At 59.8% G+C, this 16,046-nt stretch overlaps 3 protein-coding genes across 5 annotated transcripts in view; 1 reads left to right on the forward strand and 2 right to left on the reverse strand.

The window, feature by feature from the left end:
- LOC148052553 (testis-specific serine/proline-rich protein) lies at positions 1 to 15,659 on the reverse strand (the record flags this gene model as incomplete). Its single annotated transcript, XM_087729812.1, has 4 exons — positions 14,374 to 15,659; positions 9,231 to 9,296; positions 278 to 343; positions 1 to 54 (listed from the first exon to the last, which is right to left on the reverse strand). Coding segments are annotated over exons 1-4 (225 nt in total), but the record flags the coding sequence as incomplete, so codon positions are not given.
- On the reverse strand, positions 841 to 5,681 carry LOC104014485 (uncharacterized). Of its 3 annotated transcripts, XM_087730017.1 has the most exons (4): positions 5,597 to 5,681; positions 4,475 to 4,558; positions 3,183 to 3,760; positions 841 to 2,685 (listed from the first exon to the last, which is right to left on the reverse strand). In XM_087730017.1, the coding sequence occupies exons 3-4, from the start codon at positions 3,718 to 3,720 to the stop codon at positions 1,979 to 1,981; spliced, it is 1,245 nt and encodes a 414-aa protein (XP_087586143.1). In that variant the 5' UTR covers positions 3,721 to 3,760; positions 4,475 to 4,558; positions 5,597 to 5,681; the 3' UTR covers positions 841 to 1,978. The 3 variants fall into 3 exon arrangements, with proteins under 3 accessions (XP_087586143.1, XP_087586141.1, XP_087586142.1); XM_087730015.1 differs by lacking the exons at positions 4,475 to 4,558; positions 5,597 to 5,681 and adding an exon at positions 4,633 to 4,768 and having other exon boundaries at positions 3,183 to 3,761; XM_087730016.1 differs by lacking the exons at positions 4,475 to 4,558; positions 5,597 to 5,681 and adding an exon at positions 4,207 to 4,439 and having other exon boundaries at positions 3,183 to 3,761.
- The window catches only part of GABBR1 (gamma-aminobutyric acid type B receptor subunit 1), a 20,869-nt gene continuing 15,867 nt past the window's right edge, over positions 11,045 to 16,046 (forward strand). The window contains exon 1 of the mRNA XM_087729833.1: positions 11,045 to 11,063. The gene's annotated coding sequence lies outside the window, so the exon portion shown is untranslated. The remainder of the gene's footprint in view (positions 11,064 to 16,046) is intronic.

Here is a 16,046-nt window from a genome sequence, read left to right on the forward strand (position 1 = left end):
AGGAGAAGAAGGAGAAGGAGAAGGAGAAGGAGAAGGAGAAGGAGAAGGAGAAGGAGAAGGAGAAGGAGAAGGAGAGAAGAGGAGAAGGAGAAGAAGGAGAAGGAGAAGGAGAGAAGAGGAGAAGGAGAAGGAGAAGGAGAAGGAGGAGGAGAAGGAGAAGGAGAAGGCGAAGGAGAAGGAGAAGGAGAAGGAGAGGAGAAGGAGAAGGAGAAGGAGAAGGAGAAGGAGAAGGAGAAGGAGGAGAAGGAGAAGGAGAAGGAGAAGGAGAAGGAGAAGGAGAAGGAGAAGGAGAAGGAGAAGGAGAAGGAGAAGAAGAAGAAGGAGGAGAAGGAGAAGGAGAAGGAGAAGGAGAGAGAGAAAAGAAGAGAAGAGAAGAGAAGAGAAGAGAAGAGAAGAGAAGAGAAGAGAAGAGAAGAGAAGAGAAGAGAAGAGAAGAGAAGAGAAGAGAAGAGAAGAAGAAGAAGAAGAAGAGAAGAGAAGAGAAGAGAAGAGAAGAGAAGAGAAGAGAAGAGAAGAGAAGAGAAGAGAAGAGAAGAGAAGAGAGAAGAGAGAAGAAGAAGAAGAAGAAAGAAGGAGAAGAAGAAAGAAGGAGAAGGAGAAGGAGAAAGAAGAAGGAAGAGGAGGAGAAAGGAGGAGAAGAAGAAGGAGGAGGAGAAGAAGTAGAAAGCAGGAGAAGGAAGAGAAGGAGGAGAAGAAGGAGGAGGAGGAGTGACGCAAAGGCCAGCACTCACCACCTCCCATGGGGAGACGGATGCCCAGCCAGTTCCCGACCAAAATCTGGCCAACCCCCGCCCCCCCAAACCCCCTCCTCTCCATTTTATTGCTGAGCACGACGTGATACGGCCGGGAACATCTCTTTGGTTGGGGCGGCTCATCTGCTTGGTTGGGTCCCCCTTCCCCATCTCTTGTGCATCCCCCAAATCTCTTCACTGTTAAATGAACAGGACGTGAATCTGAGAGACATCAGGAGCAAAATCCACAATATTTGACAGAAACGTCAAAAAAAAAAGAGGTATTTCTTCTATTTACTATAAGGGGACGCATACACACACTCGTCTGCGTATGTGTGTGCGTATATATGTACGTGTGCACATACATAATGAAGGGAGCATCCCCTACGCTCAATTTTTATTGCAGGACCCTGGCTGGATTTTTGCTTCCTCCAAACCTCCCGAGGCTTTTTGTTGCCAAAATTTCCCCCCCCATCGGCAGCGTCTCCTTCCTCAGGGTAAAATAGTCCCCAAGCTGTTGGTGAGAGCGGCTCATCCCGCCGCCATCATGGTCCGGTATCCTTGTATCCCACCAGGAAGCACGAAAGCCTCAGCCATGGTGAGCACCATCACTGAAGTTCATCTTGACAATTTGTAATCGGGTAATAATTAACGGTACACGCTTTTAACGAAGCGAGTGATGAACAGGGAGAGACAAACATATGAAGAGCAAACTGAATAAAATACAACAGGAAGGTCACAGCTTAGAAAATAAGACCTGAGATGCCAACCAGCATCCCACCAAAACATCGTACCAACGCTGTCCATCAGTTTGTTCAACCTTGGGTCTTCTTAACGACCCCGCTGGTTAACGAGACTTTATAATCCCTTGGGACTCATGGGAGCACCTTGGTTTTTGCCAGGAAGGTAGCGTTTCTTAAACATCTCCTTTCCCTGGACCCACGAGTCCCCGTGGAGATGCCGGGGCTCTTGGATGTGATGGTCCCACGTGCTGGGGTGAAGGAAGAGCCACGTTGCCCATGTGCCCAAGGCACCTGCTAGTAAATCTCCTCCTTCTTTACACCTATGTGCAGGCACTCATGTTTAAAAGCAGAGAGGGGCTCATGCAACCCCTTATCCCCCCACAAAAAACCCTTGGTGGGGCGTTAGCATCCCCAGACATCTCTGAATATCCTCCTCCAAGATCACCAGGCTCATGGGATGAGACCAAAGGGGTGGAAGTCCCTATCTAAGGAGGTAACAACCCCCTAATTTCGTGGCACGTCATCCCCGGGAGAAGCTCCCTGGCCCACCGGCACCTCCTCCAAGTGGGTCCTCTGATGGCGAAGACACTCGGCGCCCGCGCTGAATGACTTCCCGCAGACCAGGCACGCGTGGGAGCTCTCCTGCGCGTGGGTCTGCTGGTGCGTGGCGAGGTGGGAGCTGGTCCGAAAGGTTTTCTGGCATTGCTGACAGCTGTACGGCATCTCCCCGGTGTGGATCCGTCGGTGCAAGATGAGTTTTTGCTTCTGAGTAAAGGATTTCCCACAATCAGAGCAGGAAAAAGGTTTTTCTCCAGTGTGGATCCTCCGATGCCTGGAAAGGCTCGAGTTCTGGGTGAAGCACTCCCCGCACTCGGGGCACTCGTACGGTCTCTCTCCCTTATGGATCCTATGGTGGGAGACGAGGTTGGAGAAGTCGTTGAAGGTCTTGCCGCAATCTGGGCACTTGTAGGGTCGTTCTCCCGTGTGATTTCTTTGATGGCGTCTCAGGCTGTTTCTCCAGCAGAAGGTCTTCCCACACTCGGGGCATTTATGGGTCTTCTGCTTGGCACGGGCCACCGGCTTGCTCGTGGCTGCGCGGGTGTCCTTCACGCCACCCCTTTGCCTCATCGGTGTCTGCTTCTTCGTGCTCTCCAACTTCTCCTCCAGCACCCGGGGGGGTTGTTCTGGCTCCATCTGGGCGCTCTTAGTGCCTGCTCGAGAAAGACAAAACCATCGCACCAACTCGGATGAGCGGAGCAGAGGAGGGGACAGGACCTCCACGAGCAAGGATGGAGGAGAAACCCAAGTATCTGTTGGGGTAATGGAAGCTGGGTTTGCAGTGGTGAAGGATGGGTGAAGAGCGGCCTCCATGTCCTCAAATGAACCTGGGAAATGTTCTTGGAGACCATTTGCTATCACCAAGACTGACTTATGACTGCATGGAAGAAGGTGCAGAGGCTTCCAGCGCAGCTCCGTTAGTTGGAGGTCTCCAGTCCAACCTCCTGCTCAGACCAGGACTATCCCCACCGCTAGTTCAACCCAACCCAGAGCAAATCCATCCCCAGGGACATCTCCCACCCCATACCGCTGCCACACCGGGAGCAGGAATCCCAACACAGCCCCACCACGTGCTTCTCCAGGCCATCCCCACCCGTGGCTCCACCAGAGCACGGGACATCTCACGCTAAGCCCCCCCATAAGGACTCACCATCGTGGAGGACTTGCTGATGCCTCATGAGGTGAGACTTCTTCCGGAAGGACTTCTCGCAGTGCGAGCAGGCGTACGGTCTCTCTCCCGTATGGATGCGTTGGTGGGTGATGAGGTCCGAGCGCCAGGAGAAGCGTTTCCCGCACGTGGTGCAGAGAAAGGGCTTCTCCTTGGTGTGCGTCCTCCAGTGACGCAGGAGGACCACGCTCTGCGTGAAGCTCTTCCCGCAATCCAGGCACTTGAAGGGCTTCTCTCCCGTGTGGATCCGTTGGTGCCGGGTCAGGCTGCTCCCCCAGGTGAAGATCTTCTTGCAGTCCCCACACTTGTACACCTTCCCCCTGGAGCTATTCCTTGGTTGGGTTGTGTCTTCTTGAAGGTCTTCAGCGTACGTCCCTTTGAAAGAGCATTTTCGGGGTCTTCTTGCTACTTTGCTACCTTGCTTATCATCTGGCTGGTGTTGAACATCATGGTCCACGTCCACCTTGGGGTTCTGGGACGCCTCTTTGGGTCCTTCCAGCATCACCCTGTCCTCTTCCATGGGCTGGGACTCCTCCTTCTTCTCGCTGTCTGTCCCATCACCTGTTGGGAGACAAAAGGGGGTCATTTGATAGGTGTTAAGGGACGTTAAGAGCAGCCACCTCCTCCAGCAGCTCCAGCCCAGCCCAGTACCACCCACCACGGTGCTGCCCAGCTGCTGGAGCCCTTCCAGCAAGACCTCCACCTTCTCCAGTAGCTGCTCTGGGATCCCAGCTCGCTCCAGTAGCTGACACCACAGACCAGGGGTGCCGACACCCCCAGCCTGACTCCTACAGATGACCCCAAACCCATTCACACCAGTCCCCCCAGTAGCTAGCACTGGCTCCAGAAACAGTTAAGAAAAAGACTGAATAACGAAGACCGGGCAAATTGCGATGACCAACGCGTAGACCGACCCCCTTGTACTCCACCACCAGTCCCTTCTACACCCTTTTTTTGTCTGCCCCCCCCCTTTTTTCCCCGCCACCCCCCTTCCCCTGCTCATCACCTCCTCCGTACGCACAGTCCCCCCTCCAGCGTTGCATCTTTATCAGCCTCAAACCTCTCGGCAGAACTTCAAAGTTCTACTGGTGGGTAGAAACCCACCCGTTAACGTGACCGGCGAGGTTCGTTTCTGCTTCGCCTCTTCGTTAACGCTAATTGGGCAGGTTTTACGTCTCTGCCTCCTTGTCTCCCTCCCTTCCCTTATCCTTCTCACACGCTGCACAGCCTTGCCCGTTAGCGCCGGTAACGACGTTTGCTCTTATCGCCACCTCCCTTATCACGGTGTGGGGCGGGTTTGTCCCTGGAGGTTCTTGTTGATGGCTTCGTGGTCCAGATACTCTTAAAGGAGACGTGCGCTGGGCAACGGCAGGCAGAGGAGGCATGAAAAGAGGGGGGAGAGATTGAAATTTGGGGGGCAGAAGGGCCTTACCCGGGGACGACACGCTCTCGCGGCTCTTCTCTTGCGTGATGTGGCCATGGGAAGAGCGTCGGTCCATGGGTCACCCCCTGGCCGGGCAAGGCTGGGGAAGCCCCATCCCCTCGGGTGATGTTGAAGATCCACCTGGGGGAGGCTTCAGAGCCCCCCCCCCCCTCCCCCGAGTTATTTGGGGGGGAACCCCGGCCTCTTCCGTGCCGTTATTTAGGGGAGAACGGGAGGACGCGCGGGGAGACCCCAGCTGGAGGCAGCAATCGATGGGCCCCGCTCTCCCCCCACCCTCAGCCCCGACGGGGACCACCTACGCCGGGCACGGAGCAGTGAGGAGCTGTGCTGGGTCCGGGGGGGGCGGGGGGGGGGTGTCCTTCTCCCTGACCCCCTCCCCAGAGCGGGGTGCTGCCCTGGACACCCCATTTCCTATGGCTGCCACCCCGGGGTCCCCCGTTACCTACCCAGGACCCCCCCCATTACCCACAGGGTGCTACCAGGGACCCCCCCCCATTCCCTGTGGCCACTACCTGCGACTCCCCCCCCCATAGCCAAGGGTCCCCCAGTATCTCCAGCTGCTGCCTGGGACCCCCCCAGTACCTGCGGGTGCTACTGGGGGGTCCCCCATTCCCTGTGGGCTCTGCCCAGGAGCCCCCCATTACCCTCAGGGCTCTGTCCAGGACCCCCCCCCCCAATATCTACGGGGCGCTGCCCGGGACCCCCCCCGCTACCTACGGCTCCAGCTCCGGACCCCCCCGGTACCTCCGGGTGCTCCCCGGGACCCCCCCATACCCTGCAGCCCCTGCCCGGGACCCCCGGGACCCCCCCCCCGGTACCTCCGGTCGTTCCCTGGGACCCCCCCATACCCTGCAGCCCCTGCCCGGGACCCCCGGGAACCCCCCCGGTACCTACGGGTGCTCCCCGGGGTCCCCCCGTACCCCCCGGGCACCTCCCGGGACCCCCCCGGTACCTGCGGGCGCTGCCGCCCTCCCGGGGGTGCACGGTGGGGGTGTGTGTGTGTGTGTGTGTGTCGCTCCCGGTCCCGTTGTCCCGGCCCCTTCCTGTGCTTCTGCACACCGAGCCGGGCTGCAACAAACCGGTGCTACCGGGGGGAGCCGGGCTGAGCCCCCCGGTGCTACCGGGGGATGCTCGGGGGGAGCCGGGCTGGATCCCTCGGTGCTACCGGGGGATGCTCGGGGGAGCCGGGCTGGATCCCTCGGTGCTACCGGGGGATGCTCGGGGGGAGCCGGGCTGGATCCCTCGGTGCTACCGGGGGATGCTCGGGGGAGCCGGGCTGGATCCCTCCCGGTGCTACCGGGGGATGCTCGGGGGGAGCCGGGCTGGATCCCTCGGTGCTACCGGGGGATGCTCGGGGGAGCCGGGCTGGATCCCTCCCGGTGCTACCGGGGGAGCCAGGATGGAGCCCCCCCCGCCCCCTCTCCGTACCCCTCCTCCAAGGAGCAGCCTCACGATTTAATTAAACAAAATAAATCATAATTAAAAAAGAGAAGAGCCAGACGCAAAGCCTTTTCCCATAAATAACCGGCTTTGCCGATTCTCGCCCGCGCGCGGACCCCGCGAATGAAAAAAAAAAGGTTCAAAAGAAACAAGAAAAAGGTCCGGAGTTGATAAAAACCCACGGAAACGCGATATGAATGGGTTGGTTTTTTTTTTTAACGAAGGAAGGAAGCGCCGCCATTTGGCCTCGTCCCCGGGTGGCCGCGGCCTTTGAGAAAGGTGGATTTTGGGTCGGCGCCGGGTGAGGACCTTCTGTTGGAGGCTGGAGCTCTTCAGACGCGGCAAACGGCGGTAGACGGATAACGAGAACCTAATTTAGACGTCACCAAATATATATCTTGGTCCTGAGTTGGATGTCCCAACAAGGGACCGCGAGACGGGAGCAGGGACTTGATTTCACCCGGGTTAAATGATGTCCCCACTCTGAAAAATATCTTCCAAAGGTTGGAATTGAAACCGAAATTTGACTTAATTCAACCCATCCAAGCGTTTCCAGCATCCCAATATGGAGGTGAAGGAGAAGAAAAGTCCTCCCAGTTGGTTTCAAGAGCCAGCCCAGTCTGGGGAAGGGGACCGAGCTCCTGGACATCACGTAGGACCCACCTCAGCTTAGAAAAATCCAGATTTGGGGTTTTTCCATCGCAGAAACGCTTAGTTTTCCCGCCCCGATTAATGTTAAGCGTTATTAATGATGTCTCCGGAGCATCCGAGGGTTATTTTACGGCTGGAGGATCACCGGAGGTGGAAGAGAGGAAGATGAGGGCAGACCGTGACTGCTCGTTCCAACCTGAGCAGGAGGTATGGAGCTGGAGACCCCAAAAAGTCACAGCTCGCCATGGATGCCCACCTACACCGGGAGAGGTGCCACCACCTTCGACTCCACGTGGTGGGACCTCAGCTCCTTGTAGCTCTTCCCGCACGTGGAGAACTTGTAGGGTGCCTCCTCCATGTGGGTCTACTGGTGTTCGATGAGCTTTGAGGTCATGGTGAAGCCCTTCCCACCACTGGGGCATCTATAGGGTCTCTCCCCAACGTGGATCTACTGGTGCCTGATCAGGTTGGAGCTTCTACCAGAGCTTTTCCTGCAGTCCTGGCCCATGTAGGGTCCCTCTCCTGCGTGGATCATCTGAGGAGTGGGGAGATGGGACTTCTGGGCAAAGCACGTCCCACAGCTTGGGCAGACGTAGGACTTCCCCCCCAGTATGGTGGGAGATCAGGTCCACATTCTGGCCAAAGCTCTTCCCACAGAAGAGCCGTGACGACTCCTCTGGTGGGACACGAGGTTGGAGCCATCGCTGAAGCTCCTCCAGCGCTTGGGGCAGGTGTAGGGTCACTCATTGGGGTGGTGATGGATCAGGTTCTACCTCCAGCTGAAGGGGCGCTTGGATATCTTCAGCGTTGGGCACGGCCTTCCCTGGAGAACATCGGCATCGAGGTCTTCAAAGGTGCCCTGGCCATGGGAGAAGCTGGTCTGCGTCATCTCGTGGTGATTCCCCAACTGCCTCTCACCCAGCTCCGGGCTCTGGGAATCCTCCTCCTCTTTGGTCCTTCCAGCTACCAGCCCCGAGGAGGAGGATGAAGGCCAGGAGGACATCCCTGAGGGGTGGGAGGTGGGATGTCCATCAAAGAGAGGGCAGGGATGAAGGCAGGGAGAGCAGCGGCATCTCCAGGGTCCTTCACCCAAGCCTTCTCCATGGGCTTGTCCCACCTTGGGCTGGAGAAGGAGCACAGGACAAGATGGAGACCCAAGCGATGCTCGATTGGAGACGTGAGCTGATAGAAACGGGCAGCTCCGAGCCTGACCTCCATCCCTGGAGGAGAAGACGCCGCTCGGGAGCCACCACCTCCCTCCACCGCCTCGAAGAGGAGCTCTTGGAGGTCACCACAAAGGGTCCTTCAGCTCCCCAATCCCTCAAGGAGAAAAAAAAACAACCCACAAAGCCCCTTGCTGGGTTGTCCACGTAGGTCCCCCCAAAGCTGGAGGAGATGGTGGCTCCACGTGGCTGCATCGGGACACCATCCCCCACGGCTTTCGGCCCTCCAAACTCCAGGACGGTGTCGCCGGCGCCACGGCGGACAAAACCCCACCGGCGTGGGTTTGAGCGGTGACAAGCTTGGGGTGGGGGAGGGTTGACCTCATGACATCGTCCCCTCGGGCGTCACCTTCTCCCTGGTCCAACTTTGGACCATCCAGCGTCTCCTCCGGATGCTCCGGGCCGTGGAGCTCTTCCTCCAGGAGGAAGACGCCGGAGGACGGATCCGCACCAAATCCCAACTCCGGGACCTGATTTGGGGGTTGGCCCCCACCTCCTTCTGCTCGGCGGCTTCGAAGGGAGCGGAGTCGGAAGGGTGCTGAGCAGCTGGAAGGGTGCTGAGCAGCGTGCAGAGGGCGCTGAGCAGCTGGAGGGGTGCTGAGCAGCGTGCAGAGGGTGCAGCGGGAAGGCAGCTGAGCATCATGCACAGGGATGCAGCTGGAGGGGTGCTGAGCCGCTGGAAGGGTGCTGAGCAGCATGCAGAGGGTGCTGAGCAGCATGCAGAGGGTGCAGCGGGAAGGCAGCTGAGCACCATGCACAGGGATGCAGCTGGAGGGGTGCTGAGCAGCTGGAAGGGTGCTGAGCAGCATGCAGAGGGTGCTGAGCAGCGTGCAGAGGGTGCAGCGGGAAGGCAGCTGAGCACCATGCACAGGGTGCAGCTGGAGGGGTGCTGAGCCGCTGGAAGGGTGCGGAGCACCATGCACAGGGATGCAGCTGGAAGGGTGCTGAGCACCACGCACCATGCAGAGGGTGCAGCGGGAAGGGAGTTGAGCACCATGCACCATGCACAGGCTGCAGCTGGGTGGGTGCTGAGCAGCTGGAAGGGTGCTGAGCACCATGCAGAGAGTGCAGTGGGAAGGGTGCTGAGCATCATGCACAGGGATGCAGCTGGAGGGGTGCTGAGCAGCTGGATGTGTGCTGAGCACCATGCACAGGGTGCAGCGGGGTGGGTGCCGAGCAGCGGCAGGGTGCTGAGCACCATGCACCACGCACAGACTGCAGCGGGGTGGGTGCTGAGCAGCGGCAGGGTGCTGAGCACCATGCACCACACACAGACTGCAGCGGGGTGGGTGCTGAGCAGCGGCAGGGTGCTGAGCACCACGCAGAAGCTGCCGCAGGCTGCGTGGGTGCCCGGGAGGGGCCCAATTCTGCCCCCCCCCCCCCCCCCCGCCGTGCAGCGCTGCGGGTGCTGGCGCTGGGATCAGAGGCCCCACTGCTCCCCGCAGCCCTGCAGCAGCCCGGGCCCTGCGGGGCTGCCAGCTCCTGCCTGCGCCCTGCCTGCACCCTGCCTGCACCCTGCCTGCGCCCTGCCTGCACCCCCGGCGGGGGGGGGGCACCCAGAGCGCTGGGGATTAGGGGGGGCTGCCTGGGGTTACGGGGGGGGGGGGAGGGGAGGGGGGATTACCCGGCATCGCTGCAGGCAGGGGGGTGCTGAGCGGGCAGGATGCGGCCCCCCCCCCCCGGAATAGAGGGGGGTGCAAGGGGGGAGCGTGCACGGGTGTCTGCGGGGGGGGTGTGCGTGTGCAAGGGGTGCGAGTGCACGGGTGGCCGTGGTGCTGTGCGTGCGTGTGTGCATGTGCGTGTGTGCAGCAGCGTGTGTGCAAAGGCGTGGGGGTGCGCGCCGTCGGGGGTGTGCACGAGCGTGCAAGGAGGTGGGGGTGCAAGTGCACGGGTGTCTGTGGTGCTGTGCGTGCGTGTGTGTGTGTGTGTGTGTGTGTGTGCAAAGGCACGGGGTGGGGGTGTGCACCGTCGGGGGTGTGCACAAGCGTGCAAGGAGGTGGGGGTGCAAGTGCACGGGTGTCTGTGGTGCTGTGCGTGCGTGTGTGTGTGTGTGTGTGCAAAGGCACGGGGTGGGGCTGTGCGCCGTCGGGGGTGTGCACAAGCGTGCAAGGAGATGGGGGTGCAAGTGCACGGGTGTCCGTGGTGCTGTGCGTGCGTGTGTGCATGTGCGTGTGTGCAAAGGCGTGGGGGTGTGCAGGGGGGTGTGCGCCGTTGGGGGTGTGCACGAGCGTGCAAGGAGGTGGGGGTGCGAGTGCACGGGTGGCCGTGGTGCTGTGCGTGCGTGTGTGCGGCAGCGTGTGTGCAAAGGCGTGGGGGTTGTGTGCGGGTGTGCACGAGCGTGCAAGGAGCTGGGTGTCGAAGTGTGCGGGTGGCCGGGCGTGCGCGTGCGCGCGTGCAAAGGCCCCGGCCTGCGCGTGCAAGGCGCCGGCGCGTTGCACGCCCCGGGTGGGAGGCCGCGCGCGTGCAAGTCGCGTGCGAAGGCGTGCAAGGAGCTCGGGGGGGGGGGGGGGGGGAGGGGACGCCCCCCCCCCCCCCCCCCCGGGGCGAAGCCACCCCGCGCCACGCGCCTGGGCCGCGCACGTGCCACGCACACGCGGGACCACGCGCAGATGGGTGGCAACCGCGCGCCCCCCCTCCCCTCCCCCATCCCCCCGCTGCCAAGGCGGAGCCGGCCCCTCCCCTCCCTCCCCTCCCCCCTCCCCTCCCCCCCCGGGTCCCTCCCGCGGGCAGCCCCGGCCTCAGCGCCCATCCCCGTGGCGCCGCATCCCCCTCCCCCTCCCCCCGGGGACCATCCGTGCCCCCCCCCGTCCGTCTGTCCGTCCGTGCCCCTCCCCCCCTCCCCGCCCCTCCCCCCCCCCCATTTTTTTTTTCCCCCATCCCTCCATCACCGGGAGTTTCCCATCCTCCATCCGGAGCATCTTCATCTTCATCCTCCCCCCTCCCCCCATTTCTGGGACCCCCCCCATCTCCGGGACCCTCCCCCACCTCCTCGGAACCCCCCCACCTCCTCGGACCCCCCTCCTCGCTGCCCCCCCCCCCATTTCCACTCCCTCCCCCCAGCTCCTCCTCTGTGCCCCCCCCCCCCGCGGACAAGCCCAGGCCAAGGTAAGACCCCCCCCCCCCAAAAAAAATAGGGGGTCCCCCCTTTTGTGGGGGGTGGGAAGAGGTGGGGGGAGGGAGGGGCGCTGACCCCCCCCCTTTTTGTGGCTGGGGAGGGTGGGGGCTGCCCCCTCCCCACGGGCCCTGGGACCCTCAAACTCCCCCCCCGTCACCCTGGGACCCCCCGGCACCCTGGGACCCCCCCAATCCTGGGACCCCTCCCTCACCCTGGGACCCCTCCCCCATCCTGGGCCACCCCCCCCCCATCCTGGACCCCCATCCGGGACCCCCCAATCTGGGGTCGTCCCCCCCCAGTCCTGGGCCCCCCTTCACCCTGGGGTCTCCCCTCCAATCCCGAGACCCCCCCACCCCGGGGGACCCCCCAATCCCGGGACCCCCCCACCCTGGGGTCCCCCCCAACCTGGGGTCCCCCACCCCCAATCCTGGCCCCCCCTGGGACCCCCCCCATTCCTGGGCCCCCCCCCACCCTGGGGTCCCCCCCAGCCCTGGGCCCCCCCCATCCTGGGCAGGGAGGGGCCCTTTACCAAGGGTTGGGGGGGGGGCACCCAACCCCCTCCCCCCACCCGAGGTCCCATGGGTGCCCCCCCCCATGCTGCGAGCTCCCCCCAGCAGTGCCCCCGGGGGGGGGGGGCTACACCAGGTTTGGGGGGGCCCCGCCTGCGTCCTCCGAGCTCAGCGGTAACCAAGCAACGGCCTCAGCGCCGCTAATTAGCCCTGATTAGTGCCCGGGGTAATTAGGCCTGGGCTGGGGGGGGGAGGGGGGCACGGGGTGGGGGTGGGGGGCACAAGGTGGGGGGGACCCCCCAAATCCCATCCCCCCCCCCCCAAGGCCAGGATCGGGCCCGCCCCGCGCCAGCCGGGAAATAATGATTTATTAATTCCTTTTTTTTTGTTTTTAATTATTATTTTTAAGCCATTGGAAACGATTTGGAGCGAAATTTCGGAATAAAGGGTTAAATTTTTCTTGTTTTTAAAATTGAAAAAATTCCAAATTTTTTTGTTTCTTTTAAATTCAAAATTTAAAAGCAACAGAAATTCTGAACACGGACCCCGGGGGGGGGGGGGAGGGGCGGGACCGGCTGTTTGCACACCCGCATCCCCCAGATACGCGGGTGTAAGCGGGGTGTCCGTTGCACTGTGTGCGCGCAAGCGGGGTGTAGGTTGCACCGTGGGTGTGTAAGCCGGTTGTGAGTTGCACTGTGCGCATGGAAGCGGGGTGTAGGTTGCACTGTGTGTGCGCAAGCAGGGTGTAGGTTGCGCTGTGCGCGTGTAAGCCGGTTGTGAGTTGCACCGTGCATGTGTAAGCGGGGTGTAGTTCGCACTGTGTGTGCGCAAGCAGGGTGTAGGTTGCACTGTGCGTGTGTAAGCCGGTTGTGAGTTGCACCGTGCATGTGTAAGCGGGGTGTAGTTCGCGCTGTGTGTGCGCAAGCAGGGTGTAGTTTGCACAAGTGGGGTGTAGGTTGCACCGTGGGTGTGTAAGCCAGTTGTGAGTTGCACTGTGCGCATGCAAGCAGGGTGTAGGTTGCACTGTGCGCGTATAAGCCGGTTGTGCGTTGCACTGTGCATGTGTAAGCAGGGTGTAGTTTGCACTGTGTGTGCACAAGCGGGGTGTAGGTTGCACCGTGGGTGTGTAAGCAGGGTGTAAGTTGCACTGTCTGCATGCAAGCAGGGTGTAAATTGCACTGTGCTCATGTAAGCCGGTTGTGAGTTGCACTATGCATGTGTAAGTGGAGTGTAGTTTGCACTGTGTGTGCACAAATGGGGTGTAGGTTGCGCCGTGGGTGTATAAGCAGGGTGTAAATTGCACTGTGCGCATGCAAGTGGGGTGTAGGTTGCACCGTGTGTGCGCAAGCGGGGTGTAGGTTGCACTGTGCGTGTGTAAGCCGGTTGTGAGTTGCACTGTGCATGTGTGTGTGCGCAAGCAGGGTGTAGGTTGCACTGTGCGTGTGTAAGCTGGTTGTGAGTTGCACTGTGCATGTGTAAGCGGGGTGTAGGTTGCACCATGGGTGTGTAAGCCAGTTGTGAGTTGCACTGTGCGCATGCAAGCAGGGTGTAGGTTGCACTGTGCGCGTGTAAGCCGGTTGTGCGTTGCACCGTGCATGTGTAAACGGGGTGTAGTTTGCACTGTGTGTGCGCAAACAGGGTGTAGTTTGCACTGCGTGTGCACAAGCGGGGTGTAGGTTGCACCGTGGGTGTATAAGCAGGGTGTAAGTTGCACTGTCCGCATGCAAGCAGGGTGTAAACTGCACTGTGCTCATGTAAGCCGGTTGTGAGTTGCACTATGCATGTGTAAGTGGAGTGTAGTTTGCACTGTGTGTGCACAAATGGGGTGTAGGTTGCACCGTGGGTGTGTAAGCAGGGTGTAAATTGCACTGTGCGCATGCAAGTGGGGTGTAGGTTGCACTGTGAGTGTGCAAGCGGGGTGTAGGTTGCACTGTGCGTGTGTAAGCCGGTTGTGAGTTGCACTGTGCATGTGTGTGTGCGCAAGCGGGGTGTAGGTTGCACTGTGCGTGTGTAAGCCGGTTGTGAGTTGCACCGTGCATGTGTAAACGGGGTGTAGTTTGCACTGTGTGTGCGCAAACAGGGTGTAGTTTGCACTGTGTGTGCACAAGCGGGGTGTAGGTTGCACCGTGGGTGTGTAAGCAGGGTGTAAGTTGCACTGTGCGCATGCAAGCGGGGTGTAAGTTGCACTGTGCATGTGTAAGCAGGGTGTAGTTTGCGCTGTGTGCATGCAAGCGAGGTGTAGGTTGCTCTGCGGGTGTGTAAGTGGGTTGTAAGTTGCACTGTGCGTATGCAAGCGGGGTGTAAATTGCACTGTGTGTGCACAAGTGGGGTGTAGGTTGCACTGTGTGCGTGTAAGCCGGTTGTGAGTTGCACCGTGCATGTGTAAGCGGGGTGTAGTTTGTGCCGTGCATGCACAACCGGGGCGTAGGTTGCACTGTGCATGTGTAAGCAGGGTGTAGGTTGCACTGTGCGCATGCAAGCAGGGTGTAGGTTGCACCGTGGGTGTGTAAGCCGGTTGTGAGTTGCACTGTGCATGTGCAAGCGGTGTGTAGGTTGCACTGTGGGTGTGTAAGCGGGTTGTAAATTGCACTGTGCATGTGTAAGCAGGGTGTAGGTTGCCCTGTGTGCATCCGAGCAGGGTGTAGATTGCACCGTGGGTGTGTAAGCTGGTTGTGAGTTACACTGTGCGTGTGTAAGCCGGTTGTAAGTTGCACTGTGCATGTGTAAGTGGGGTGTAGGTTGCACTGTGCGTGCACAAGCGGGGTGTAGGTTGCACCGTGGGTGTGTAGGCTGGTTGTGAGTTGCACTGTAGTAGTGGTGTAGTTTGCATTGAGTGTGCAAATGGGGTGTAGCAAAAGGGTGTAGCTTGCACTGTGCATACATAGACGGGGTGTAATTTGCACTGTGTGTGTGCAAGCAGGGTGTAGTTTGCACTGAGTATGCAAATGGGGTGTAGCTTGTACAGCGCACGTGAACGGCTGTAGCTCGCTCACTGTGTGTGCAAAAGGGCGTAGCTCGCGCTGTGCATGTGTAAGCAAGGTATAGTTTGCACTGCACGCGTGCAAACGGGGTGTAGGTTGCACAGCGCATGTGTGAGCGGCTGTAGCTTATGCCCCGTGTGTGCAAACGGGTGTAACTAGCACTGTGAGTGTGCAAGCGGGGTCTAGGTTGCACTGTGCTTGTGTAAGCGAGGTGTAGGTTGCCCTGTGAGTGTGCAAGCAGGGTGTAGGCTGTACTGTGGGTGTGTAAGGCGGGTGTAAGTTGCACTGTGAGCGTGCAAGGTGTAGGTTGTGCCGTGAGCGTGCGAGCAAGGTGTAGGTTGTACCGTGAGTGTGTAAGGCGGGGGTAGGTTGCACTGACGCCTGTAGGAGAGGACTTCTATATAGGTGACAGCCTGCTTGCAGCGCGTGCCACGTGTGCGCTCTATAGGGGATGCTGGGTGTGCCCCCGTGTGGGTGTATTCTATAGGGGATCAGCATGTGTGAGTGCGCATCCGCCGGGGGTACTCTATAGGGGACGCTGGGTTTGTCTGTGCACGCAGCGGGCCGTGTTCTATAGGGGATGACGTGTTTATGCGTGTGTGCGCGTGTACGCGCGGTGGGGTGTGCTCTATAGGGGACGCGGGGTGTGGGGGGCATAATCTATGGGGAATGTAATCTATGGGGGATGAAATCTATAGGGCGTACCCTATAGGAGATGTACTCTATATAGGGGCTGCAGGGCATGGGTAGTCTACAGGGGATGGACTCTATAGGGGATGCAGGGCGTCGCGGGCGTAATCTATAAGGGAGGGAATCTCTAGGGGATGCAGGACGTGTGGTGTACTCTATAGGGGATGTACTTTATAGGGGATGCAGGGCATGTGGGGCATAATCTATAGGGGATGTACTTTATAGGGGATGCAGGGCATGTGGGGCATAATCTATAGGGGATGTACTTTATAGGGGATGCATGGCGGGCGGGGGGTGCTCTATAGGGGATGCAGGGTACGTGGGTGTACTCTAGCAGAGGTACTCTATAGGGGATGCAGCATCTGTGGGGCGTACTCTATAGGGGATATACTCTATGAGGGATGCGGGGCATGTGGGGTGTCCTCTATAGGGGATGCAGCATATGTGGAGTGTAGTCTGTAGGAGATGTACTCCATAGGGGATGCAGGGCATGCGGGGTGTCCTCTATAGGGGTTGCATCATCTGTGGGGTGTACCTTATAGGGGATGTGCTCTATAGGGGATGCAGGGCATGTGGGGTGTCCTCTATGGGGGATGCAGCATCTGTGGGGTGTACTCTATAGGGGATGTACTCTATAGGGGATGCAGGGCATGTGGGGTATACTCTATAGGGGATGCAGCATCTGTGGGGTGTACTCTATAGGGGATGTACTCTATAGGGGATGCAGGGCATGTGGAGTGTCCTCTATAGGGGTTGCATCATCTGTGGGGTGTACCTTATAGGGGATGTGCTC

This window comes from Nipponia nippon, unplaced genomic scaffold (genome assembly GCF_047370975.1).
Source record: "Nipponia nippon isolate SJK-2023a ecotype South Korea unplaced genomic scaffold, ASM4737097v1 scaffold_47, whole genome shotgun sequence".
Lineage (NCBI taxonomy): Eukaryota > Metazoa > Chordata > Aves > Pelecaniformes > Threskiornithidae > Nipponia > Nipponia nippon.

Bases quoted from the DNA above. Each gene is read 5' to 3' on its own strand.
- LOC104014485 (XM_087730015.1), bottom strand. From the start codon at position 4,699: ATGGACCGACGCTCTTCCCATGGCCACATCACGCAAGAGAAGAGCCGC. The intron at 3,762-4,632 runs GTAAGGCCCTTC...GTCTCCCAACAG, and splicing joins CGAGAGCGTGTCGTCCCCGG to GTGATGGGACAGACAGCGAG. The intron at 2,686-3,182 runs GTGAGTCCTTAT...TTTCTCGAGCAG, and splicing joins TCAGCAAGTCCTCCACGATG to GCACTAAGAGCGCCCAGATG.